The 26,778-nt window shown below is 37.9% G+C and overlaps 1 protein-coding gene across 4 annotated transcripts in view; it reads left to right on the top strand.

The window, feature by feature from the left end:
• The window catches only part of TTC23L (tetratricopeptide repeat domain 23 like), a 47,614-nt gene extending 21,918 nt beyond the window's left edge, over nt 1-25,696 (top strand). For 3 of the 4 annotated variants that reach the window (XM_019737197.2, XM_074329018.1, XM_019737196.2), the window contains exons 8-13: nt 1,419-1,527; nt 4,801-4,928; nt 10,652-10,801; nt 12,901-12,983; nt 21,255-21,361; nt 23,310-25,696. In XM_019737197.2, coding sequence (XP_019592756.2) covers nt 1,419-1,527; nt 4,801-4,928; nt 10,652-10,801; nt 12,901-12,983; nt 21,255-21,336 — 552 coding nt within the window. In that variant the 3' untranslated portion in view covers nt 21,337-21,361; nt 23,310-25,696. The remainder of the gene's footprint in view (nt 1-1,418; nt 1,528-4,800; nt 4,929-10,651; nt 10,802-12,900; nt 12,984-21,254; nt 21,362-23,309) is intronic. The other variant, XM_074329019.1, reaches the window with a different exon arrangement.
• The last annotated feature ends 1,082 nt before the right edge of the window (nt 25,697-26,778 follow it).

The raw sequence follows: 26,778 nt of genomic DNA, 5'->3' as shown, positions 1-26,778 counted from the left end.
ACTGAAATCGTCCCTTGAAATTGCTAGTTAAATTCACCTTCTCTCCCTCAAGTGAGAACCCTACTTGTGGTTTCAGCTATTTCCTATAGCCAAAAACGGATCAAAATAATAGGATTTCCTGTATCGTAGAAAAGGTGCAATGCAATCCAACAGTATGTATGAAAACAGTCTGATACAGAAGAAAAGGCACTGCAGACAAATCAAAAGTTATTAACATCACACAGTGGAGAAAGCTGTTAGTGAAAGCTGCTCTGAAGGCAGGGAGTCCACTGCTTACAGAGAAAGCCCACCCAATTTTGTGTCCAAGACTTTTTTAAAGCAGTGGTTAAGTCAGAATGGATAAAACAGTAAATAATTAGTGTTTCTCAATAACAACAAAAAATAATAGTTCACTTTTATGGAATGCTCTTAATATGTGCACTTGAGGGTGTACTCATTTAATCCATGTCAATAACCCTGTGAAATAGGGTTATGATTATTTTTTCTCATTTTAAGGATGTGGAAACTGAAGCACAGAGAGTTACAGTTGAAGTTGGGTAGTGAGCAAGTGGTGGAGCAGGGATTTAAATTCAGAAAGTTTGGCTCCAGAGCCTGGACTCTTTAACAACTCTGCATTGTGTCCCAGCTCCAAAATGTCTGATAATCTCTGGAGTGCCTTAAAACACCTCCTGGTGTTTGGTCTGTGGAATATGACGCACAGCTGGTTCTTGTCTTGCTGTTGGGTGGTGCGGACTAGAAGTTTTCTCTCTTCTTTACTCTTCCAAAGTGACTCCACCATTTTAGCATAACTAATAACAATAATAATAATAATATCTGTACTTCCCTGGTGCTTATTACATTCCAGGTGGTTTTCTAAATACTTTACAGATATTGATTCATTTAATCTTTACAACAACTGCTTGTAACAAATACTATTTTTGTCATCCTTGTCTTATATTTGAAGTCAGTGACTTGCCTTGTGTCACCGTAAGTGGCCAAGCTGATACGGGAACCCAGGCAGTATGGTTCTAGGATCCATGCGTTACTCTATCAAACTTCCTTTGATACTGAACCTTTGAGAGGCTGAGCTAAAGTTATGATTATTTTTGCTATGAAACCTTATAAAAAAATAATAATAGCTAACATTTATTGAGAATTTACCATGTAATGGGTACTATGCCCTGTGGTTTGCATGTACCATCTCATTTAATCTTTCCCAAACCGTAATCAGTGGAAACTATATATTCTTTCTACATATAAAGATGAAATTACTTGTTCAAGACTCACAGGACTCGGACTCAAACTTATCTCTCATGTAACTTCATAGTTAGATATATATCAGCTCTCAATCAGCTAGCAATTCTGTGAGAACTATAGAAAATCTACAGCGAATCACCATCATTTGGGTGCTTACTTTGTCACGATTTTCTCTGTTCCAGGCCCATTCTATCTGTATTTCTTTGTTCACTGAAGTCAGCCCCCAAACTGCAGAGGCGAGCGTGTTATTAGCCAAGGCTTATACCATGTCTGGAGAGGCCCGGCACATGGGTAGGTAAAAGAGGTGGCCTTCTAGTTGTCATAATTTCCCAGTCATGGGAGGGAAGCACAGTGGCTAATGGTCTGTCTGTCAATACGGACAGATTATAATTAACTATTCATGCCTGTGATGGAAAGATAAGACCATTTTGTATAGAATCATTTACACATTAGTTTAGGCACAATATATATCTTCCCAAATTAGATGGAATATCACAACTAATAAGATCATGATTTCTATTTCCTTTATTCTGTTCGAATCTCAGCAACATTTACCTGCATAAAGAGTAGAGATGATATACGCTATGAATGCGACCTCTGATAAGGAAATCCAGTCACAAAAGAGAAAATCATGGGCTTCTCCATTCTTCCTCCTCCACTCTCAACCTCCCCTTGACTCTTTTCCTCTAGCTTACAAGAGAGAATGTTTGTAGCCGCTGAAATTGTCTTGGTGTATATTCAGAAGTGAGGTACTAGTGGTTCTAGAGGAAAGCCAAGTGACGAATTCATTCTTCAACAGTCGTCCTTTGTCAGGCAAGGCATCCTTTTGAAAGTGTGTAGCTTTGGGAGAGACACAAAGGAACTGGTGAGAGAGGATGTGTCCCATGCTCAGCTGGCTTGATCAGATTAATGGACACCAATGAATTCCATGGCCCATCGGGAGGAATTTGGGATTTGTGAAGAATGTAATTTAAACATTTTTAAAATGTTGATTTTCCCTGCTTATAAAAGTAATCCATGGTGGCTGATTAGCTCTGTTAGTTAGAGCATGGTGCTAATAACACCAAGGTTGCCAGTTCAATCCTTGTATGGGCGACTGTGAGCAGCATCCGCCTTGAAAAAAAAAAGTAAAGTTAAAAAAATAAATCCACTTTGGTGTACATTATTTTCCAGTCATGTATGAGAGAGAGAGAGAGAGAGAGAGAGAGAGAGAGAGAATTATAGGGAAAGTTTTGCATCCCACATTTTTTCCGCTTTGGTATTTCCCCATGTCATTAAATAAACATTCTTTTTTCAGTTTTCAGAAGTTATTATAATGTTTTGATTATTGTTTTCCTTAGCATAAATGTTCACTGAAGACTTCCTGATTCTGTTTTCTAGCTAACCATCGTGCTCCTTTTTAAAATTTCCTTGTGTATTTTTGCAGTATTTGTAGTACATCTATATATATTTGAGTTTTTAAAAATAGTCTTCATGGTTGTAACAATTTTAAACTATTTGTCAAGATGTAAAAGTTCTTTAAGTTAGAAAAAGTTTATGCTTATGGAGTTGGGAGATTCTAAGGTGACCTTATTCTTTTCTTACATACTAATTTTTAACTTTAAAGAATATCTGGATCTTCATTTCACGTCATTCACTAAATTCCAGATGGATTAACATTTTGAACATCAAAACTGAAAACTACGGTACTTGAATTTTTAAAATTAAAAATTGGTGTAAAGAAGAACTCTCAGAGCACACAAAGGTATACCACAAAGGAATGATAGATTTAATTATAAAAAGATCTAAAACTTGTGCCTGTCACAAGATACCACAAATAAATTAAAAACAAAAAACCAAGATGACAGATAACCTGAATAGTCCCTTAATTATTTAAAAAAAAAAAAGAGAGAAAAGAATTTGTTGTTAACCTTTTGAGAAAGAAATCTCCAAGCCTATGTAATTCTACCTAATATTTATTAGGTAGAATTATTCTACCTAATATTTAAGAAAGAATAATACCCATCCGACGTAATCTTTTCCAGAAAATTGAAGAAGAGGGAACACTTTCCAGTTCATTTTATGAGGCCAGCATTACCCTGATACCAAAACCAGGCAAAGACATTACAAGAAAAAAACAAAACAAATAAAAAACTACTACAGACCAATACCTTTCATGTACATTGACGTAAAAAATCCTTAACAAAATATATAGCAATAAAAAAGAAATGCGAGGTGTGATTAAAAAAAAAATACAGTGAATGTTTAAATAAAAAAATTATTACAGTAAAAGACACATTGCCATTCATCCCCCTCAAAATACTCCCTCTCGCTTCGAACACACTTATCCCATCATTTTTGCCACTTTCTGAAGCAGTTCTGGAAGTCTTATTTCATGAGTGTCTTTAGTTGTGCTGTTGTGGCTGCCCTGATGTCCTGAATCAATTCAAAATGTTTACCTTTCATGGTCTTTTTGACCTTGGGGAAGAGCCAGAAGTCGCACAGTGCCGTATCCGGTAAATAAGGTGGATGACGATATGCCATAATGTTTTAATTTGACAGAAATTGCTGTACCAGAAGCCATGGGTAACATGGAGCCTTTCTGTTGTGATCACAAAATACGGTGAATGCTGCTGCCGAGTGCCATCCAACGGAAAGGCAGGGATATTCAATATGGGAAGCAGCGCATCGAACCTTAGTAACAGTGTGTGACAGGTTTCAACTTGTTTTGTGCAGTCAGTCGGGTATGAGCTACGGTTGAGAGAAGGTGTGCTTTAAAGTGTGTTGTAAATCATCCTCCATCATGGCAACACTCCATGTCACACATCGCTTCTGGTATGGCAATTTCTGTGAAAAAAAAACATTACAATGTGTCCTCATCCACCTTATTCACCAGATCTGGCACTGTGCAACTTCTGGCTCTTCCCCAAAGTCAAAATGATTCAGGGCATCAAGACAGCCATAACAGCGCAACTAAAGACACTCACACCTCCAGAACTGCTTCAGGAAAGTGGCAAGAATGATGGGATAAATGTGTTCGAAGCAAGGGAGAGTATTTTGAGGGGGATTGATAGCAATGTGTCTTTTACTGTAATAATTTTTTTTATTTAAATATTCACCGAATTGTTTGATCACACCTTGCACACTATGATCAAGTGAGGTTTTTTTTTCTTTTTATCTTGAGAGTGTCACGCTAGTTCAGTATTCAAACCTGAATCAATGTACTCTACCATATTAACAATCCAAAGGGGAAAAGCACATATTCTTATCAATTGAAACGGAAGCAGGAAAGCATGTGACAAGATTCAACCTCCATTTAGGATGAAAGGGGAACTCCTGGTAAAAGCATGTACAGGAAAACCTACAGCTAACAGAGTGATTATTGGTGAAAGACTGAAAGCTTTCCTCATAGGATCAGGAATGAGACAAGGATGGTCACTCACCACTGTCCTTCAACATAATCCCGGAAGTTCTAGGCATGGACTTGAAGCATGAAAATGTTTAGTTAATTGAGCCAGGGCTGAAATTAGACCCTTGTAAAGGCGAGCAGCTTGCCTTAAATCATTGTTTCCCTTTGTTTTGCAGATGTTGCTGAGATATATTTTATAAAAAGTATCAGTGCATATCAAACTGCATTGGGCCCAGAGGATTGTCAAACACTGATGGCCATTGAAGACTTTTACAAGTGGCTTATCCATAATGGGAAAAAAGAGGTAAATATGATCAACTTATAAACGCAATTGCTAGTTTGTTTATTGATTGGGACAGCCTTTTTTATCTCACGATTCAGAAACTGGAGCTCAGAGAAGTCCCAGGTAAAGTCAGGAATAAAAATAGGGCTGGTGTAAATTGGTATTAAAACCAAAAAGTATTTTTCTTGTATATTGATATGTGAGAGCCTTTGAATCCAGGACTCTCATAATCTATGGCCCTGTAAATTTAATATTTTAAGTCAAAATTGGCTTCCAGCATTGGATCTAACTGCTAGTTTTTTTCTCTTGATATATTATTTTCTTCTCGGTTTCTGATCTTAAGCTCTTTATTAGCCAAAATTTTGTTTCCACATTAAAAATTAAAGGTGTAGAAAATGCTTTTGACTGCTGACCTTTTTAGTTAGAAGTCCCATGAATCTAGTCTACTCCTTAGAATCTTTTGACCTGAATTTTATATATTAAGTACACAGCATGAATGCAGTGAAGACCTTTGTCTGTCATGAGAGCTCACCAAGCCAACTTTATACTGTCCCAGGCAAGTGAGAAACTTGTATGGATCTGGCATTGTCTTGTTGGTCATGCAACCAACAGTTTAAGAGTATGGCTGTAGGCACACGATAAGTAAGAATTTCTCCAAGAATGAAGAACAAGTTTCTTTTATTCCATATTTGAAGATTTTTATAAATGGTGGCATTTTTTTTTTAGTTCTATTTTAACTACCACTTTTAAAGGCAAAAACCTTACTGCGGTTTCCAACATTTTTTTTACAGTGGCCATGATATTTTCTGTTGGTTCAGAAGATGAACATGAGATCTCAATGCCACAGATTGATCTAATATTTTAATTTTATTTTCAAAGATGTGCAAGTACTTTGTTAGAACATCATAGCTTATCCTTGTCATGTTCTGGTACAACGAAGGTCATGACTTTGTGGTAAGACACTGGTACCAATGCCTGATGGCCTTCTGCTTCTAACCAAGTGTACCGTGCTCCTGGTCAGAGATGTGATTGGACCTGAGTGCCAGGTGGCTCTGAATCTAAGCCATAGACAGGACTATGGGCAGGTCACTTTTACTACTAGAAAACAAGCTCCAGGAGGGCAAGGGTTTTTCTGTTTTGTTTCCACAGTGCCTGAAACAGTAACGGATACATAGAAAGTGCTCAATAACTTTTGAATTAATTTGCTGAATTTTGTAACACATTTCCTGTGGGTAAATTCATTTTTAAAAGGAGCTTTTTCTCCTACCATCAAGCCTGATATGAGCCTCTAGGCGTGTTCAGAAGGGAATTGTGTTCCCAGGGAATATAATTTGTTTTTTTAATATAGAGGTTTAATCTGCCACTGATTAAAAAAAAAAATGAACAGGTTCCATTGGCCAGAACCGCCATCTTCCAGTAATTCCTCAAAAGGACGAACACAAAGGAAAGAGAAGAGGTACCTGCTATATGTTCTCTAGGCCTTTTAGAAAACATGGACACATACAAAGTTCTGACAATTAAGTTCGTGAACTCATCCTAGAAAAAGTGCTACAAAGCTCATTGCTGAATATCACTACAGTCACCTTCGAAGTACTCCCCTTGGGAAGCTATGCACCGACGCCAGCACCTAGTCCACCCTTCAAAGCAATTTTGGAACTCTTTTTCTGGAATGGCCATCAGAGCTGTCGTCGTATTACCCTTGAAGTCCTGAATGTCATCAAAATGTCTTCCTTTCAATTTCTTTTACCTTTGGGTAAAGAAAGAAGTCGTTGGGGGCCAGATCAGGGGAGTAAGGAGGGTGTTCCAATATAGTTGTTTGTTTACTGGCTAAAAACTCTCACAGACAGTGCTGTGTGAGCTGGTCCATTGTCGTGATGCGAGAGCCATGAATTGTTGGTGAAAAGTTCAGGCCGTCTAACTTTTTCATGCAGCCTTTTCAGCACTTCCAAATAGTAAACTTGGTTAACTGTTTGTCCAGTTGGTACAAATTCATAATGAATAAGCCCTCTGATATCAAAAAACATTAGCAACATCGTTGCAACAAGTTTGCAAACTTAGTTGTCAGACCTCATGTATGGGAATCTATAGGAAAGGTGGTAATTGTATACAGTAAAGGAATGGGCATTGTTCAAAACAGAATATCCCACAAATGTGACTGTGGCAAAACTGAAAGGATCTATCTACAATGTTACCCAGCATGCTGTTGGCATTGCAAACGAAAAGGGCAAGATTTTTGCCAAGAGAATTCATGTATACGTTGAGCATATGAAGCACTCTAAGAGCCAAGATCAGTTCCTGAAATGCATGAAAGAAAGTGATCAGAAAAAGAAGGAAGCCAAAGAAAATGATGCATGGGTTCAACTGAAGTGCCAGCCTGCTCCACTCACAGAAGCACACTCTGTGAGAACCAACGGAAAGCAACCTGAACTACTGGAACCCTTTCCCTAGGAATAGATAGATTAGATAAGAAAAAAAAAGACTCACAGAAGTGAAAGAGGAAACATTACAATAGATGCCACAGAAATTAAAAGGATTATAAGAGACTACTATGAATGATGATCTTCCAACAAATTTGAATAACCTAGAAGAAACGCTGAATTCCTAGAAACATACAACCTACCGAGACTGAACCATGAAGAAATAGAAAGTCTGAACAGACCTATAACTAGTAAGGAGATCGAATCAGTAATCAAAAACCTCCCAACAAGGGAAAGCCCAGGAACAAATGGCTTCAAATGGCTGGTGAATTCTACCAGACATTTAAAGAAGAATGAATTCCAATCCTCCTCAAACTTTTCCAAAGAATTGAAGTGGTAGGAGCACTTCGAAACATTTTATGAAACCAATGTTACCTTGACACCAAAGCTAGAAAAAGACTGTAAGAAAAGAAAACTGCAGAATATCCCTGATGAATATAGGTGCAAAATTCTCAACAAAATACTAGCAAACTGAATTTAATTTAACAGCACATCACAAAGATCACACACCATGACGACCATGTGGGATTTTGGTTTTCAACATATGAAAACAATCAATGTGATCCATTAACAGAATGAAGGATAGAAATCACGTGATCATTGCAAAGATGCAGCAAAAGCATTTGACAAAAACCAACACCTTTTCATAATAAAAACATTCAACAAACTAGGAATGATAAAGGCCATATATTAAAAGCCCACTGCCACTATCATACTGAATGGTGAAAAACTGAAAGCTTTCCTCTAAGATCAAGAATAAAACAAGGATGCCCAGTCTTGCCACTTTTATTCAACATAGTGCTGGAAGTACTAGCCAGAGCAATTAGGCATGAAATAGAAATAAACAGCATCCAAATTGGAAAGGAAGAAGAAAAATTATGTCTGTTTGCAGATTACATGATCGTATATATATAGAAAACCCTAAAAATCTTATATGTAGAAAACCCTATGAGTTCCTGTTTCTCATTTGTTTGTCTTGTTCTTTTGTTGTTTTTGGCTTATATACCACATATCAGTGAAATCACATGGTTCTCTGCTTTTTCTGTCTGACTTGTTTTGCTCAGCATTACTCTCTCAAGAACTCATAGACACAGACAATAGTTTAGTGGTTGCCAGAGGGTAAGGGGGGCGGGGGGTAGGGGGTGGGAGATGAGGGTAAGGGGGATCGAATATATGGTGATGGAAGGAGAACTGACTCTGGGTGATGAACACACAATGGGATTTATAGATGATGTAATACAGAATTGTACACCTGAAATCTATGTAATTTTACTAACAATTGTCACCCCAATAAATTTAATAAAAAAAAAAAAAAAGAAAACCCTAAAGATCTTATATGTAGAAAACCCTTAAAAAATTGTTTGAACTAATAAATGAATTCAGCCAAATTGCAGGGTAAAAATCAACATACAAAAATCCGTTGAATTTCTATACACTAACAATGGACAATCTGAAAAGGAAATGAAGAAAACACTCCCATTTACAATAACATCAAAAAGAATAAAATACTTAGGAATAAACTTAGCCAAGGAAGCAAAAGACTTGTACACTGAAGAAAATAAACAGATTACATGCACGTTTTCCTACTCTAAAAAGTGCAAAGACAATGTAGAGCCTCGAGATTCCTGAATTAATGGCCATGTTTCGTGGAAAACAGCGATTAACATCCTTTTTATGTATTGTTAGTTCTGACATGCCACATATGAAGGATGTGATTACATGTTCAACTCAGTTCCAGACATTTATAAATATCAACATAGATAATACAGGCAGAGGGTGGTGAGCAATTCTTGAGGATTTGAGCAATCACTACGCCACTTCACTCCTAAATAAAGGACATTGGGAAGTTAAATGAATACAAGAAGTGTTCTATGAATAATTTCCAATGTATACTTAATTTTTTTCTAAATAATTTGCTGTATAGTAAGTAGTTAAGAGTGACAGCTGGGCTGAAATACAACTGGCCTGGACTTTAAAAATTTGTCAGTGTCACGAAAGATTTAACAGGCAGGAGAATTATTAAAGAAGACTAAGAATCATGAAAACTAAATGCAATATGTGATTCTTAATATTTGAAACAGATATAATTTTACTTCTTCCTGTCCAATTTGGACGCTTGCTTTCTGCTCCTGGCCTAATTGCTCTGGCTAGCACTTCCAGCACTATGTTGAATAAAAGTGGCAAGTGTGGGCATCCTTGTCAAAACAGAGTTTTAAAAATTATGAAGAACATTATTGGTACAATTGGGAAATTTGAATATGGAGCATATATTAGTTTAATAGTATTATATCAATATAAAATTTATTGAGAGTGATAATATTTTTGTAGTTATGTAGGAGAAGATCTTGTTCTAAGAAGGTACATGCTTAAGTATTTAGGGATAAAGTATCATAACTGCTTAACTTATTTTTGACAAAAATATGTATGTATCTATTTTATTTTTTGTTTGTTTATTTGTTTTATTTTATTATTAGTTTCAGGTGTACAAAACAACATAATGATTAGACATTTACACCCCTCACAAAGTGATAACACCCACCAAGTCCACTACCCCTCTGACATGGTATACAGCTGTTACAGGACCATTGCCTATATTCCCTGTGCTGTATTTTACATCCCGTTGTGTGTATTTATATATGTATATATTAAATATTATGTATAATATAGCGCATATTATATATATATATATATATATATATATATATATATATAATTTTTAATGAGAGGATGCAATAAAGCGAATGAGGCAAAATTATAGCCATTGGTGAATCTAGTGAAAATATTACAGATATTCATTCTACTATTCTTTCAGTTTTTCTGAAGGTTTAAAAATTTTCAAAATAATAGGTAGTTTAAGAAAAAAAGAGCCAGGGCTATGGAATTTAGACTTGTTTTGTTTAAATCCTGGCAGTGCCAACTATATGCTATGTGATCTTGGGCTAGATCCTGAGTTTTTGTTAGTCTCCATTTCTTCATCTATAACAATATTAGAATAATAGTTCTTATAGGGTAGCCACAAAGATTAAATTATATATATATATATATATATATATATATATATATATATATGAATTAGCTACTACTATTAATTATGAGCTTGAAACTAATTCTTCATAGAAACAAATTACTTAGGTCACAACTGCCTTCCTTTGGTGGGTTATGTTAGTGTGGAGTAGGGTGCCTCCTACTTAGAGTTCACGGACTAGAAGCTGCATGTTCCTTCAGAATTGCCAGCCTAATTAAAAAATTGTTTATTTTATTTCCTAGGAGGCTTACAGACTCATAAAGTGTTCATTGAAGTCTCAGGACATCAGCTATGGTAACTGTAGTGAAAAAGTGGCTGAAACTTATTATAACATGGGCAAAACATGTTTTGCCAAAGGAGACCTCAGAAAGGCAATTCGGCTGTTAAGGAAGGTGAATACTGTCGGGTTTTGTTTTATTTTCTCACAGGCTTATAAGCACAATATGAGGAGTGGGGTGTGTGTGTGTGTGTGTGTGTGTGTACGCACACCTTCCCTCCTTTCCCTTCCCTTCCATCTCTCTTTCCTTACTTCTCTCTCACTCTTTTTCTTTTTTTAAAAAGTCTTCTCTCTTGAAAAGTCTTCGCTTTTTTAGCTGTGCTGAGGGAGAGGACATGATACAGAATCTTTTGTTGTGTCTACCCCTGGACAGTCTCAAAAGAGCAACACCGCCACCTTGGAATGTAGGTAGGGTAGTGGCCGAATCTCGCTGAAAGCGTCCAAGGTGGGGTGGAATCAGAAACACCTTGTATAGCCATCCTTACTTAAGCACTAATTCCCCCTGCAAGGAGCTCAGACAACCCTGGACGTTCATTCCTTAGTAGTGGGATATGGCAAGACGGTGTGACTAAACAGCTCAACCAGTCAGTAAGTATACTGAGGGGCCAAGGCTAAAGACTTGGTAAGATCAGTAGCGATGTCTCTAAATAAAACCCACATGAGAGGAGAAGTTATGAAAGAACCTGCATTCAGGTGAACAGAGGGTGGAGTCAAAAGTGATTGACACGTATGCGTTGGCAAACATCAGATCTGGAGCGATTTTATCCTTTTTTTAGGTTAACTAAATGTAATCAGAAAATAAGTATGAAAATAGTGAATAACAGGAGAAAGGGGCCTTCATTTTGAAGATTTAGAGTTAAATGCAACCTTATGAATATAAGTTACAGGATCACAATGGCTTCCTCAAGGGAAGCATGGACATATGATGGCATCGATGTAATGGGATTAGAAACTTCTCGGGAAATAAAACTTTAAAATGAACGGGTGACACTGTGAGGCCAAAAGATGGGATGACGTTAAAAGGCTGAGTGAAATAAGAAGGGAAACAACAAATCTAATAAAATTAAATTCCACCTTGAAAATAGGAGAGTCTTAACATGTTGTAGTGAGGTTGAGCAAATCTAGAATTACAACAGTCAGTTGTAAAACAAACAAACAAACGAACGAACAAACAACACCAAATCCTGAGCCCCATCCCAGACCATCAAATAAGAAGTTCTAAGAGTTGGGTCCAGAATCTATATTTTTAATACTTCTAGAGGTGTAATATCCTGCCACTTTAAAAAATCTGTGATTTATATGACAAACTTGAAAAGTTCTAGAATGCAGAGGAAAAGGAGAGGGGGTATAATGAGAAAGTATTTGATGTGGAAAATAAAGTAGAGATTTAGCCAAAGAATTGGATGTTATTTCTGAAGATGACCTGTAATACTTGGAATAGAAACAGTAATCAAAGACATCATTGAAGGTATCTTTTCTGAAATGAAAAAAGACCCCAGCATATGCATTGTAAGGGATTACCTTATTCTACACAAAATCAGTGAAAGGAGAGCCCCATCTGGATTTTACCTCGCAATGAGTGTTTGATGGCCTGGCTATATTCTCCATTGGGAATAGGGATTCAACTTGGAGACTTAGGATATTGTAAGGGTAGGCAGAGGTTGTATCTTTGTTACCAGCTGTTATTCTTAGGGCTTTAGACATGGCCCTACCCCAGTGTCCCAGTCCAGAAAGGGAAGAAATGGAAAGGCCTTCTGGCAGCAGGGCTGTTGTTTCAAGGTCTGAACGTTATCCTCATGCTGGGTCTTCACTAGCAATGGGATGCTGGTGAAGATTCTGAACTAGACCGTGCTAACGGATGCCATTCTGGGGATTAAAAACTGCTCCTGGAGCTGAAAAGAAGGTAAGAGACCTCAGCAAAAGTTGTTGCTATGAAACCATGACCACAAACAAGAGCCTGAATACGTCAGTCACCCCCCTCTGCCCAAAAGTGGCACTGGTAGGTGCAGTGGAGTGGAATGATATACGTACAGTGTGAGGGATGCACAGCCTTCAATCCAGACTTCTTTTCTTCCTTGTTAGGGAACCAGGAGGACATGTGTGGGCGCTTGAACTTGGGACATGTCAGTTCCACTGGTGGGCTCCTGAGTGTGGTTTCTAATGAAGGTGCTGGCTCTCGCTCTAACCTATTAACATGTCTCTACTCGTCTACAGTGTCTGATGATTCAGGTCCTTTTATATGGAAGTGAGCACAGTAAAAGCAGAGGCACAAAGAACGTCCTTACTCTGCTGCAGAGGTGAGTTCTGACCCTGGCCGTCAGCCAGGTCACCTGTGTGGATATGTGGGTTGCGTGGTCTCTCCCAGATTCATTCAGTTATGGTGATTCACTTCCGTTATTCTTGCGAGTGAGGCAAAATGCCAACCTGTACTCTGGATTTGGCCAAATCCTATACTGGAGGTAACCAGTCAATTTCTAGTAATCTCTCAGAACCCCATGTTACAGGGGTCTGATATAATAATATTCAGTACTTAGAATATCTCTTTCAATGCTGAGCATTATAAACAAATCCTACAAGTCAGTGTCTCAGCTGACAGCCTGTGATAGATACAATATGAATGCATTAAACTTATTTTTCTTGCTGAATATATAAAATCTAAGTCCTTAAACATAAGGTGATTTTTTTTGGGGGGGTATAGATAGTTGTCTCCAAAGTTAGTAATAAAAGAGCCTCTTCAGATTCTGTTTTGAAATGTTTAAAATTTAAGCCAGAGAGAGTGTTTTCTGCACACTTGCCCTCTTCTATATCCTTGGCATATCATTGCTGTTTGTTCATCTCAAAGTGATGTTGACTTTTTGAACTATTCTCTATTAAAAAGAAGAGAATTAAAATTTGAGTGTGTACTAAATCCCTAAAACTGAGATAGGTCCTATTCATAAAGTATTTGATCCTCACAAATACCCAGTGTGGTAGCTGTCATTTGACAAAAGGGACCCTGATGTTCTGTGAAGGAACTTGGAGGTTTGAACCCAAGCAAATGTGACTCTGAAGGCCATGCTTTCCCCCCAGAGGCTCTAACAAAGAGGGGCATCATTACGGGCTGAGAATTAGGACTCTGGCTGCAGTTCACTAGAGATGGCTCACGATTGGGACCTTTCTCAACGGGCTGGACAGGTCAGGGACAAGATGAGCATAGAGATACATGTAGTCCATCCTATCCCCACCCACCTCAGTCACAGGCATCCCTAAAGTAGGCCCGACAGGAGTCTGTCTCCTGTTTTATCATTTTCCAGAATAGGAGGTTCTCTGGTCTGTCTCAGTAATACTCATTGTAGGAGAGCATGTGGGGAACTTTGCCCCCTGCCTTCTAGTGTTTACGACAGTATATTTTCTTAATTAATAACCATAAAAGTATTAGTAATAACTACAATGTAAAACTCCTTCCAGTTCTCTGGCATTGTATGAATATGTTTACATATACTATTTCTGATCCATAAATAACTCTATGTGGTGGGTATTTTTTTATCTCCCATGTTCAGATGATGAAACTGAGACTCAGAAAGTTTGAGTATCTTGTTTAAAATCACCTAGCTGGTAAGTGTAGTAAGATTAGAACCCAGATCTATCCTATTTAAAAAACATGCTTTCTTTCACTAAATAAGGAATCTAACTTTGATGAATGAGAGAATACACATGGGGATACAACATATATGTCTCCAGAGCTTCATTTTACACATGGGGAAACTAAGGTCTGATATGTTCAAGGTGATTTACCCAAGAAGAGGCAGAGCTGAGGTTTGAACCTAGGTTTCTCTAACTCCAAAACATGCTGTGGGCAGTGAAGCTTGCACTCCCCAGGCTTACACTGTCTGGATTTACAATCAGGCTCAAACACTTGTCCAACCGACGTGAAGTTATTTAACCTCTGTCAGCCTCTGTTGTATTCATTAGTAAAATAACAGTGCCTTCCTCAAAAAGTGGAAGATTTCAAGAATCAGTGACATCACATATAATACAGCACTTAGACCAGGGCCTGAAAAGTCTTAAATGCTGACTAAATGTCAGCCTAATAATAAACATTATTATCTTTATGAGATGCTGGAAATAATAGAGAATGCTTAAGTAAGAAGCTTCTGTGTATCAATTCAACCATTATTATTTTATATTAAGAATAATGGTAAAGAGCATACATTACTGGAGGCAGCGGTGGCATTTTTTTTTTTTTTAAAGTTTATTGGGGTGACAATTGTTAGTAAAGTTACATAGATTTCAGGTGTACAGTTCTGTATCACATCATCTATAAATTCCATTGTGTGTGCACCACCCAGAGTCAGTTCTCTTTCCATCACCATATATTTGATCCCCTTTACCCTCATCTACCACCCCCTTCACCACTTCTCCTCTGGTAACCACTAAACTATTGTCTGTGTCTATGAGTTTTTGTTTCTCATTTGTTTCTCTTATTCTTTTGTTGTTTTTGGTTTATATACCACATATCAGTGAAATCATATGGTTCTCTGCTTTTTCTGTCTGACTTATTTCACTTAGCATCATACTCTCAAGATCCATCCATGTTGTCACAAATGTTCCTATATCATCTTTTCTTACCGCCAAATAGTATTCCATTGTGTATATATACCACAACTTCTTTATCCATTCAGCTATTGAAGGACATCTTGGTTGTTTCCATGTCTTGGCCACCGTAAACAAACCTGCAATGAACATTGGAGCACACGTGTCTTTACGTATAAATGTTTTCAGATTTTCTGGGTAGATACCCAGGAGAGGGATTGCTGGGTCACATGGTAATTCTATTCGTAATTTTTTGAGGAACCTCCACACTGCCTTCCATAGCAGCTGCACCAGTCTGCATTCCCACCAACAGTGTATGAGGGTTCCCTTTTCTAGCTGTGGCATCTTAACCTGCCTCTGTGACTTACTATGAATGTGGCCTTAGGTATATCACTTAATCTCCTTAAGCTTTGGTTTCTCCATCACTAAAATGCAGGTAATAGTATGCCTCATAGAGTTGTGTGTTTTAAATAAAATAATGATTATAACTTGCATAAGGCAGTGCCTGGAAGAGTATGTGCTCAGTAAATGTTAGCAAAGCACCCCCCTCTCCCTCGTCTGCAGTCCACTGCCTTTTCCTTCCAGGGCCACAGGTCAGAATGTCTGATATCAGGGATAAGTGTTAGTCAGTATTACCATATATTGTATGTTTGAGAATTAGATTGAGAATTTGAACAGATCCAAAGTATATTTTGTGCTTTGCAGGTAATAATAATGAAACTAAAAGAACAAAACATGTAATTCTAGGGAGAAATGTTTCCTCAAAACTGGAACAAAAGTTCTACTGCCCTTGTATTTAAAAAGAGAAATTTCAGAATAGCTAGAATGTCTGTTCCCTCAGTAGCCAGAGGTTGCTTTTTCTTCCAGCCTTTTACTGTTCCTTGTTCCTTGTCCATGATTTAAAAGAATCATGGGAGGAGGAGAAATTAGGAGGCATTGGTATAACCCAATTGAGACCCCAGGTGGTAATGACTTTGCTTCTGGTGCTTGGAGACTAATTCTTTAAATGATAATGAGACCAAGACCTACCACGAAAGTCCATATAAGGGGTAGAGGAGTCTTTTGAAGAACTCTGCTGTAGCAGAAGTTGAGTCAATAAAGGCTTTTCTTTCCCTGAAACAAGCCCGTATCTCATGCCTCAAGAACTGCTGAGCAAAGCCATGAGAGTGGCTGCCAAAGCCCAGATGTGATTAAAAAAACCAGTACAAGAATTGTTCTCTTTGCTTCAGCGTCTCACTGGAATAATCCATCCCAGATGTCCTGGAACTCTGCTAGTTTTCCCATGTGCTCTTGTGCATTTTACCCCACCTCCTCCAGGAGCCCAGTGACAACACTCACTGGACTTTCATTGCCAGGAGCCCCGATTCTTGGCTTTTGAAGCCTCTGCAAAGAAGTGAAAGCAGAACTGGCCTCTTGAAATAGGAGTTAATTCGAAGGATAACTGATAGCTGCAAGGGCCTCAAATGAGCTTTAAGTGTATAGAAAAGTCACAAAATCTCAGATTTGGAAGTAAACTTTGAGGTTGTTTAATCTAACTATTACCTAAATCACAAATGTTTTAATCATTTATATATCAAGCTCCTTCCAAGCAGTAGAGTTCCTAATATGTTTAAGATACAGTCCTTTCAGGAAAACAGACACACATGACCAGCTTACCAGTTAGTCTGTAGTAAAGCTTTAATAGAAACATAAACGAAGTGGACAAGTAGTCAATTGTGAAGCTGGAAATGTGGGTGGAAACTGTCTGTAAGGCTGAGGGGCAGGGCGGAGGGTTTTTAAAGAAAAGTAGACTCTCAGCAGGTAGAGAAGAAGCCAGAGAAGGGCATTTCAAGTAGCATGAACAAAAGCATAGTGGCATGGAGATACGTGGTATTTCTGAGGCAAAGCAAGCAGCCTTAAGTGGTTGTAGTTCAGGTACATGTATAGGAACATGCTGGAGAGGAGTTCGGAAAGAAATTGGGGCCAGATTATGGAATGGTTTTGTGCCTTGCTAAATATTTCAGAATTTATTCAGGAGACAGAGGGCAACTTTCAGAGTTGTACAGGATGTGATATGATCAATTACTGGCTTTAGAACATCAACTCTGACAGCAACGAGAAGGATAGATGGGGCTTAGGGAGGTGTTAGAAGGCGGGAGAAGAGTTAGGAGGCAGATACAACAAAGAAGAAATGTGGAGAGCCCTAATTATCTAAAGGCACAGTAGAAGGGATGTGGAGAGGATGGATTGAGAAACAATTTGGAGTCTGTAGTGACAAGACCTTGGAACCAATTAGATGAGGTGTAATGGAGACAGAAGTCAAAGGTGGTTTTGGAGTTTCTAGCTTGGGCCACTGGGTGAATGGCAGTGTTATTAAGTGAAATAGTATTGGCAAGAGGTGGCCATCTTGGAGGATGTCTGAGGGGGGTCCGCAGAAGGTAATGATTTTCATTTTGGATGTGTTAAGTTTGAGGTACCACATTACATCCACTTGGTAATGTCTAATAGACCAGGAGCTCAAGAAGATAGATTCAGAGGTTAAGGAAATGGGTAAGAAACCCGTAAAATATGTGTATGCGAAATGACAAGGCTTAGGAAAAAACAGTGGATTTTGGAGAGAATATAAGTGGTGATTTGGAATCAAAACAGACAGGGCTCAAATTTGAACTTTTCCCACTTACAGTGAGACTTACTATGTCTTCCTTTCTTCATCTAAAAAAATGTGCATAAGACCACTATTTTAAGCGCTTTATTTAATGGGTTGCATACAGCTTGTGTGAAATGTAATTATTGTCATTATTGTTATTGTATTATCTAGGGGTCATGCAGAAGGAGGAACTGGGAAAATGACTCAGAAAGAGTCTTCAGGGAATTGGGAAAGTCAGCAAAGAACAGAAAAAAAAAAAACTCATTGGAGAAGAAAGTTTCAGAGAAGGAGTGGTCAATATTATCGTCACAAAAGACATGAAAGGCCAGTTCAAAGAAAAGGAAATGCAAATGATCAATAAACGCAAAACAGGATATCCAATCTCAATCAGAATTTAAAAATTGAAAGCATGAAATACACTTTTAACCTATCATATTTGTGGTAATGAAAAACACAGGTAATAGAAACCCAGTTGTAGCAAAGGTGTGGGAGATTAGCCCTCTCAGGACCCTGTAGATGGGGCTGCTTGTTGATATTACCTTTTTGGTAGACATTTTGGCCAAAGTTAGTAGAATGTTTAAATGTGTATTCTTTGACTCTGAAATTGCTATATATATTTCCAAAAAATAAATATACATTGTTTAAGAAAGGAAAAAACTATTAAAATTCTAATACTCAAAAGATGAATACAGATCACATTTGACTTCTGCAATTACTAGAGGTGATCAAAGTGGTTACCATCATCATCCAGACACGTATGATTATGGCGAACTACTGCTTGAGCAACATTGACCAAAGTGTCCAAAGTGTCCACTTGTACACATTTTGTTGGCACCCCTGGTGTGTGTGTGTGTGTGTGTGTGTGTGTATGTGTGAATGTATACATATATATACCTTCCCTGTAGATTTTTGTATCATAGCAAAGCAGTAGGAAAAAACTCAAATGTTCGCTAGTAGAAGCACTGGAATGTGTTTATGTTCCATATAATAAGATCCATGTTCATGACCGTATAATATGGTCATTCAAAAGCATGAAGTAGAGTTTTGAAGAGTCAAAGAAAATATTGCAGATATATGGTTACAAACATGAAAAAAAATTCATATTAGTGAGCATTATATATTTTATAATCTACAAATATATAAAAATATGTGGTTCGTGAAGATAACAGTAAATGTCTGGGACATTGGGGTATGGGGGACTTCCAACTTCCGTTAACATATCTCTGTGTTACATGTCCTTTTTCACAATATATTATGACTGATAAAAAGGTAAATTTTTAAAGAATATGGCATATGTATCAAATATTAAGAGACAGTACAATGTAGTGTTAAGAAAATGGTTGAGAGCCAGATGATTGGGTCATAATCCCAGCTCTGTTATTTATTAGCGTGACCTTGGACAAGTCACTTTATGTCTCAGTTTCCTCATGTATAAAATGGGGATAATAATACCTATTTCATAGGTTGTTGTGAGTAATTGAGTTAATGTAAGTAAAACTGCTCAGACAGATGCCTGACACAGTATGTGCTAATTAGAAATGATGATGAGGATGGGAAGAGAATGGCGGCTAATAAGAAGCCATTATACTGGCAAACAGAAAATCATCACTGCCATTAGAGGCAGCTGTATTGGTAGAGCAGATTTTTGAGATTACTGTTTGTCCAATTCCTGATTAAATACCTCCCCAAATCAGAAACTCACTCATTACGTATCAAAGTGGCCCCTTCCATTACTGGACAGTTCTCATTGTTAAAAGAATATAGTCAAAGTCATGGACTTCAGAGTCAGACAGACCTGTGTTTGAATCCAGACTTTGCCACTTTCTATGTGCCATTAGGTAAGTTATCCTAAGCCTCAGTTTTTTCTAATGAGGATTAGAATAGTATCTATAGTATGGAAACATAATGAAGAGTAAATGAGATTATTCACAAGAAGCAGTTAGCACAGTACCTGGTATATAGTAAGTGCTCAATAAAGATTAGGCATTTTTACAACTCTAGTCATCCAGACTTATAGGAGGTAGGAAAGTATGGAGCATCAACTCACCTTTGTCCATGTCAGACATCTCTAGGACACCTGCATGCGAAACAGTTACTTTGGTATAACTTTTGATGGGTCTTGAGGTGTAGAAGTGAACAGGAAGAAGAAAAACGTCTTTTTCTCTTTATAGGAAGGGCCTCAATGCTCATTAATCTATTAGTGATCTACTGTTCTCTTGGTCATGTGAACAAAATAGAACAGTCTCTTCTGGGCCAAGGGGCAGGGGAGGGAAAGCCAAAGAAAAGTATGGTGGGAGAGGAGGATTTGGGGTGATGACCTCCAGAGATAACCGCAGCAAGCAGAATGGGTGATACGCTTCGTAAGTTTTGTGTCATCCAGTCTTGGGCAAGACTTTCGTGAGGAAATATTTATGCTCCGTAAGCTGGATTGTTTCCAGGCTCCTGTGTTTATGTTCTTTTCCTATCATTAGTAAATATTCCGACACTGCCTCTACAAAATTAAAGGGGAAAATATTTGAGCAAACCTTGGTGTGTGAATGGGTGGGAAGCACAATCTGCTCTAGCATCCATGTGCCAAGGGGTGGCAGTTTTTACAACACAGGATGCTAGGAATAACTGGAGGAAGATAGAGAAAAAATTAGAGCCTTTCGCTCTCCACCTTAGGATCTCCCTGAAGGCGAACAGGCTGCTAAGCCACCAAGAGCCAGTTTAGGGTGCTTTATCCTTAGCAGAGCAGTGGGGGAACTCTACAATCAACAACCACTCTGCCAGGCCCACAGAATTGGATAGGAGAATATAGTGGAATAGGGCAAGGACAGCACATGTATGTCCTCATGGGCTCATGCTGTTGGTGCTTTCCTAGAGTGATGCTTGAAGTTCTAGAGCAAAAGGCTGGGTTTGGTGGAGTTTGATCTATGAATATTGTGTGCCATGGAGTATGGCTGGGGGAAAAGCTGAACTTCTGCCATAAATTTGCTATTCAGGCACAGTGAAAAGGGCAGTGTCCTCTGAGGCAAGACGCCTTGTGTGTGCATCCCAACTCTGCTATGAAATAGCTATGTGACCTCAAGTTGCTTCAATATTCTGAGCCTCAGTTTCCTCATCTTCATTCATCCTTTCAACAAACATCTGGTGAGCACCTACTAAGTTCCAGATGCAGTTAGAGCTACAGGTGGTAATAGAGACATAAAATATGGTCATTACCCTTAAGGAAATACTCTAGTGAGAGAGACAAACATGAAATAATGAAAAGGTGACATGTAACTATGGCAGTAGAAGTCTCAGTGCAATGAGAGCAGAAAGGAGAGACAATCTACGAGAGCTGGAAAAGACTTAACAGAGAAGGTTACATTTGAGCTGTCTCTTGAAGGGTGAGTAACAGTTCATCCAGATGGAGAAGAAAAGCCACTCCAGGAAGATGGGACTCCGTATGCAAAGTCATAGAGGCATGATGGCGGACAGTGTTTCGAAGGAATGGTAAGTTCTTTATGGCTGTCGAACAAGACAGCATTTCCTAAAGGGTATTGCAAGGAATGCTGATTCCAAGGAATGGGGGAGGGAGAAAGGTTCTGTGGCAGAAATCAGTTTAGGGGAAAATCAAAGTCGGTTAAACCAAATGACACAGGTTCATTTCCTGAAGTACTTCTGTTTTCATATACTAAACTTCCCTTTTGGCATGTTATGAACAAATTAATTTTTTTAAAGCCATTGTATTTATTATATATACTTGAGTTCTTTTTGAAATGGTCAAGTGATTTAAATTTTCGTAAATAAAATCTTACACTGTCTTTAGAACCAAAGTAGAGAAACTATGAATATCTAATGGTTGATTTTTCTCAAAATGAAAGGGTGTAGAACATGCTTGAACTGAGGGTACAAGAATGCTTTTGTAGCTTGGAAAAGAATTTGGGTCCCACTTTAGGATATAATAAAGTCTTTATGAACAACGACTATCTCACCAGTGAACTATTTTATCTGATCATAGAAACATGACTTCAGCACATCCCTATGAACTAATTTTTCTTTGATTCATGGTGGTTAAGAGCTCTAGTTCTGGAGATAGACAAACCTGGGTTCAAACCCCAGCACCTCCACTTTCTAGTTACGTGTAATCCTGATTTCCTCATCCATAAAGTGGGTACCTATCTCTCAGTATTGCTGTGAGAATGAGATATATATAGTTACCAGGGGGCCTGGCCCCATATTAATCAGGTAATAAATAACAGCTAAACAGCTGTTTTTATTTTTACTGAAACCTGGACTTTGACCTTATTACCTTCTAGTTACACCACTTTGTGAAAAGCCACCACTAAGCTGATGTGGAAAACTTTTTGCTGGTTAACATCTCAAAACTGAGCTAGAGGTTATCAGCCTCTAGAAGCATAGACAATATCATAGACGAGACAGTCTGACACAATCACTTAAATCCAAAGAAAATATATACATTATGGGACTCAGCGTCCTTTCCGTAACGTGAAGATTTCAGGCAAGGGGCATCCTGCCACCTTGTGGTGGGAGAGGAGGACGCTGCAGGCTGATCTCCAGTTGCTGTCCCAGGCAGAGATCACGCTCAGATCTTTGCCCACCTCTGATTTTTATGAGACCTCTGAGCAATTGACTTCATTTGTGCCCATTCTCTAAACTGGGAATCACATTATCTCTTGGTTTACTGAGAAGGCAGTTAAATTTTCAGGTAGCCTTCTGTATTTTAGTAATACAGAATGAATCAGTCTTTAGTGGGCTTTGCATATAAAAAAACCCTCAAGTTGCTCATAAAATTTTGTATCTCATATTTTTGTGGAACATATATTTTTTTTCAGCCAAATAGGGGCTATGAAAACCACACTTTTTGCAGGCTTGAGGTTTAAATAGGAGATGAATGGAGAACACTTAATAGAAACCGTATTTCTGGATTGCAGTCTTTTGGACCGAATTACTTCTCCCTCCACTCCTCCAGTCTTAGGGAATCAGAGTACGGACGTGTTTATGGCTGGGAATGAGGAAGGCAGACCCACTTTTTAGCCTCTGGGTTAAACAGGGCCTCTGGGCTCTTGCATCTCTGTGCTCATAAGAAATCACCTGAAAATCAGAAACTATATAAAAGGCCCCAAAGTAGATAAGTATTTTTTCCAGCTGTGATTAAAAGCAATCCAATTCAAAGTTATTAGATATCCTTGGCTTGCTATCTGAATCAAGGAAAGAGCTCCCTGCTCTCTAGGGAGAAAGCCAAAGACTCTAGTACCATTTTGGAGGCTTATTAGAAGAGTGGGTATTTTAGGGCTATGATCACATGGTGAAATAGTCGCCTCAGACTGAGTTCTGCCTTCTAGCTCAGTAATGCAGTGATTTGGTGCTGGAAGGAGAAATTGAAGGCAAGAACCTAGCAAAGTGCACTAATAGTTTTCTCCTTTCTCCTTTTCTCTAGGTCTTCTGTTAGCAATAAAGAGAAAACCTCTATACAAAATAGCCAACAATAAAGCCAACCTTGTTGATAACAAAACTTCTGGATCACAAAATGTATTTAGCAACACTAACAGCAGTGGCAGATCAAAACTAAGGACTCTAGAAAAAAAGTCCACTTGGCAGCAACATCACAGGTAAAATACCCAAGAGCCATGAGAAACCAGGATCCCAATCTGTGACTTGGGGGAAGAAATCTTTTTTGACACATGCCTTGTTTGGGTTAGTTTTTTATGTCACTGGGACTCCTTCCATTTTCCTTTTTCTAACTCTCATTCCTTTCAGTTCTGATTTTTAAAGAAATTCTGCAACACCTAAGTAGTTTATTGGTGAATATTTGAATATACTATAATTTTGGAATTATTTTTAGTCAAAACCTGTTTGAAGTCAGCTTTGTGAGGAAATGTTTAATATTCTGAAACATGTGCCCTGATCTGATTCATTAAAGTCACACACTGTTAGTCAGAAAGAGCTTTTTGATTCTTAAAAATGAGGACACTAGGGACAAGATGGATTTGTTCAAGGTCAGCCCGGTCGTTGTAAAGCACTTTCTGAATCACAGGTGATTCCTCTTCCCATCCCACTACGCTGCTCCTACCAAACTGCATTAAATATGTTTTAGGAAACGAATGCTCACTCACCGAGGCTGTTAAAAAAAAAAAAAAATGGCAATCCTGAATTGTTTCTTACTTACTTCTTCAAGTATTCAGGGAACAAAGGAGAAATTTTATTAGTCTGAGTTTACACTATAAAAAGCTTTTGTTTTTCCCTTTTTGTTTCTCAGTTACCTGAGCTGCCTTAATGGAGCTCAAAGACCCCGTGTCTTTGGGGGAATTGGAGTGTCTCTGAACATCTCGCTCACTCAGGGCTCACAGAGCCACGTTTTGGTATTTCATTCAAGAAATTATTTCATTTCAGTCATTTGTTCAGTCTGTAAAACCTAATTAACCAACCAGCACCCAAGTAGTGTTCTGCTGTGGGAGAGGTACAATATACCAGTTAATTCAATGGCTTTCTCCTGGCAGCTGATGCTCTCCTTTAGCTAATTCCCAGAGTGCTTCAGGCTTGGCACTCAGGACCGTCTCAGGCTGCAGCCCTCGCTAAAGGCAGCTATATTCCATTGACCTTCTCTGCAGTGCTTATTAACTGATGCACCTGGTGTATCACTGCTAATTTTAGCCCTGTCTGGAGATGGGACTGCTGTTCTTACCCAGAACATTCTGAATTGACTAAAGTAGACTTAATAGAGCTGCTTCCGTTTTCACATATCCAGTTGAAATGGATTTTCACCAATGACTGTAATAAAAACAAGGTACCAGAAAGAAGTGGCCATTCAGACTCCATTTTGGGTGGCATTAAAAATTTTTAATTTTTACTATTTTTGAGACCCCCAAAGTTTTAAGATCTCCAAACTGACAAGCTGATATCAATAAAATAGCATATAAGTATAACATTGTAAAATACAATTTTATGGTGTAAATTTTCATTTGAAATTTGTTTTGTATATTTCTAGTTTACTGTCAGCGTAGTTATGAACTCCGTTTCTGAGATTTTGATGTTGAAATGTTTTGTGAAATGGTGGTGATAATGAATGGTATAGTTTTAATATTCTCATATTTTACAAGATAAGTTGGCACCTATGTTGGTCCCAAAAGTTTTAAAATTTCACTATTTTGTGAAATCTCCAAGTTTTAAGACGCCACATTAGAATGCTCAGCATAATACAACCTAATATAAAGTTGCATTTTCACCTAGAAAACTATAGATGAGAGCCAAGTTACTTTCTAAATTCACTGGGAACCAACCAGGAATCTGGATAACCCAATCTAACCAAACTTCTGATGTTTCTAACAGACTTGAGCCAATATGGTCATACACAACTCTTATTCTTTTATTATTCATTCATTCTTTTGCAGCTACTGTTACATTCTTTTAAATTAGCTAATAGGCACTGAAACTTTTGAGGTGGATGAGGGTTAGCTATTTTCAATCTCTGCCAAGTTAGGGGAAAAAAAAAAATCAAGCTCAGATCAAACTGTTCCATACACTGATTTTAATAAACATATATTAGGAAGCATGCAAAAAAAATTTATACAACTTAATTGTGTAAGCTCAGTGAAGCCCTACTTCTGTGTTTCAGTAGTTCACTCACCTCTTTCTATGAAAGGTCTATTTCTGGTGAACTTGATAATATTCCAGAAATAGGATCGTCCTAGCTAGTTAACCAAGAAGCAACCAGAAATCCTTGCACAAAATGGCAGGAAGCAAGACCTTTCAGGGGTCAAGCCTCAGGTACCAAGCCGCAGGTATAGGTTACAGGCCTCACTAGATTCTTTATCATTTCATGCAAGAATGGGGAACTACTCTAAAATAATTCAATCAGTTCACATGTCCTGAATATCTCTAGTTTTACCAATGAGAGATACTACTAATACCTACTATATTGATCAATAAACTATTGATTTCAGCAAGAAAATCTACTTCAAACATTACTTTGCGAATTATCAAAACCTCTGGCAGTGACTAAAATATTGATATCAAAAGCACTTGATACCTGTGCTTTTCTGATTAGAGCACAGGATGTTCACTCTTGAAGTGGAAAATCTGTTAGAGCTGCCAACTGCTGCTGGGGTGCATGTATCCTGACACGTATAAAAACACTATTTCTGATATATAATTGGGGAAAGAAAAAAATACTACACAATTTCCCCAGTTTCTCAGGACCCAAAAGATTTTATTTCAGTGGGGACAAGGAACAGGCAGTGTGAAAACAGGGAAGGAGAGAAGGGAGTTTACATTGTACTGAAAAATTCGCCACCCTAAACTATTGGGAATGTTACGTGCTGCCCTTTCAGCAACTATAACTAATTCTTACTAGGACTGCTTGATAACACCACAGAACTTCTGTGGCTTTTTATAAAATTATTGTATTACAAGACATTTTTATTAACAAAGTTGAATTTAACAAGTCATTTTACTTTTATTTTCAATCATTTTCTCAGTTCTAGGTGGAAGCAGATCATTAAATAGGCAATAAACAAATTAAAAGTGGCAAGATTACCTACCCATTCATGTTAAGCACAATTTTACTGACAAGAAAAGGATGTCAACTTCAAAAGGGCAAAACTAAAGGTTTAATATTATATTATTCTATATGCGACACATGAATTTGTAGTCACCAAGCCTTGCTGCTGTCTGAGGAAGCCCACTCCCTAGTGGTCTTTTATAGGAACTAGGACAAAGTTAAATTAGTAAATTCCTAAGTCAACTAGAATACACACACATAAATAGGAAATTCTTTATTAAATCAGTACCTTGATGCTAGGGTGCTTTAGGAAGAATTAAATTCATTACCTTCTCATTTCTAAATAGCTTAAGATATAGGCAACTAAAATGATAGTCTTAAATGTGCAAAAACGTCAGTCTTTATTAAA

The sequence above is a fragment of the Rhinolophus sinicus genome, linkage group LG03, assembly GCF_036562045.2.
Source record: "Rhinolophus sinicus isolate RSC01 linkage group LG03, ASM3656204v1, whole genome shotgun sequence".
Classification (NCBI taxonomy): Eukaryota; Metazoa; Chordata; class Mammalia; order Chiroptera; family Rhinolophidae; genus Rhinolophus; species Rhinolophus sinicus.
This window is presented reverse-complemented; position numbering and strand designations above follow the sequence as displayed.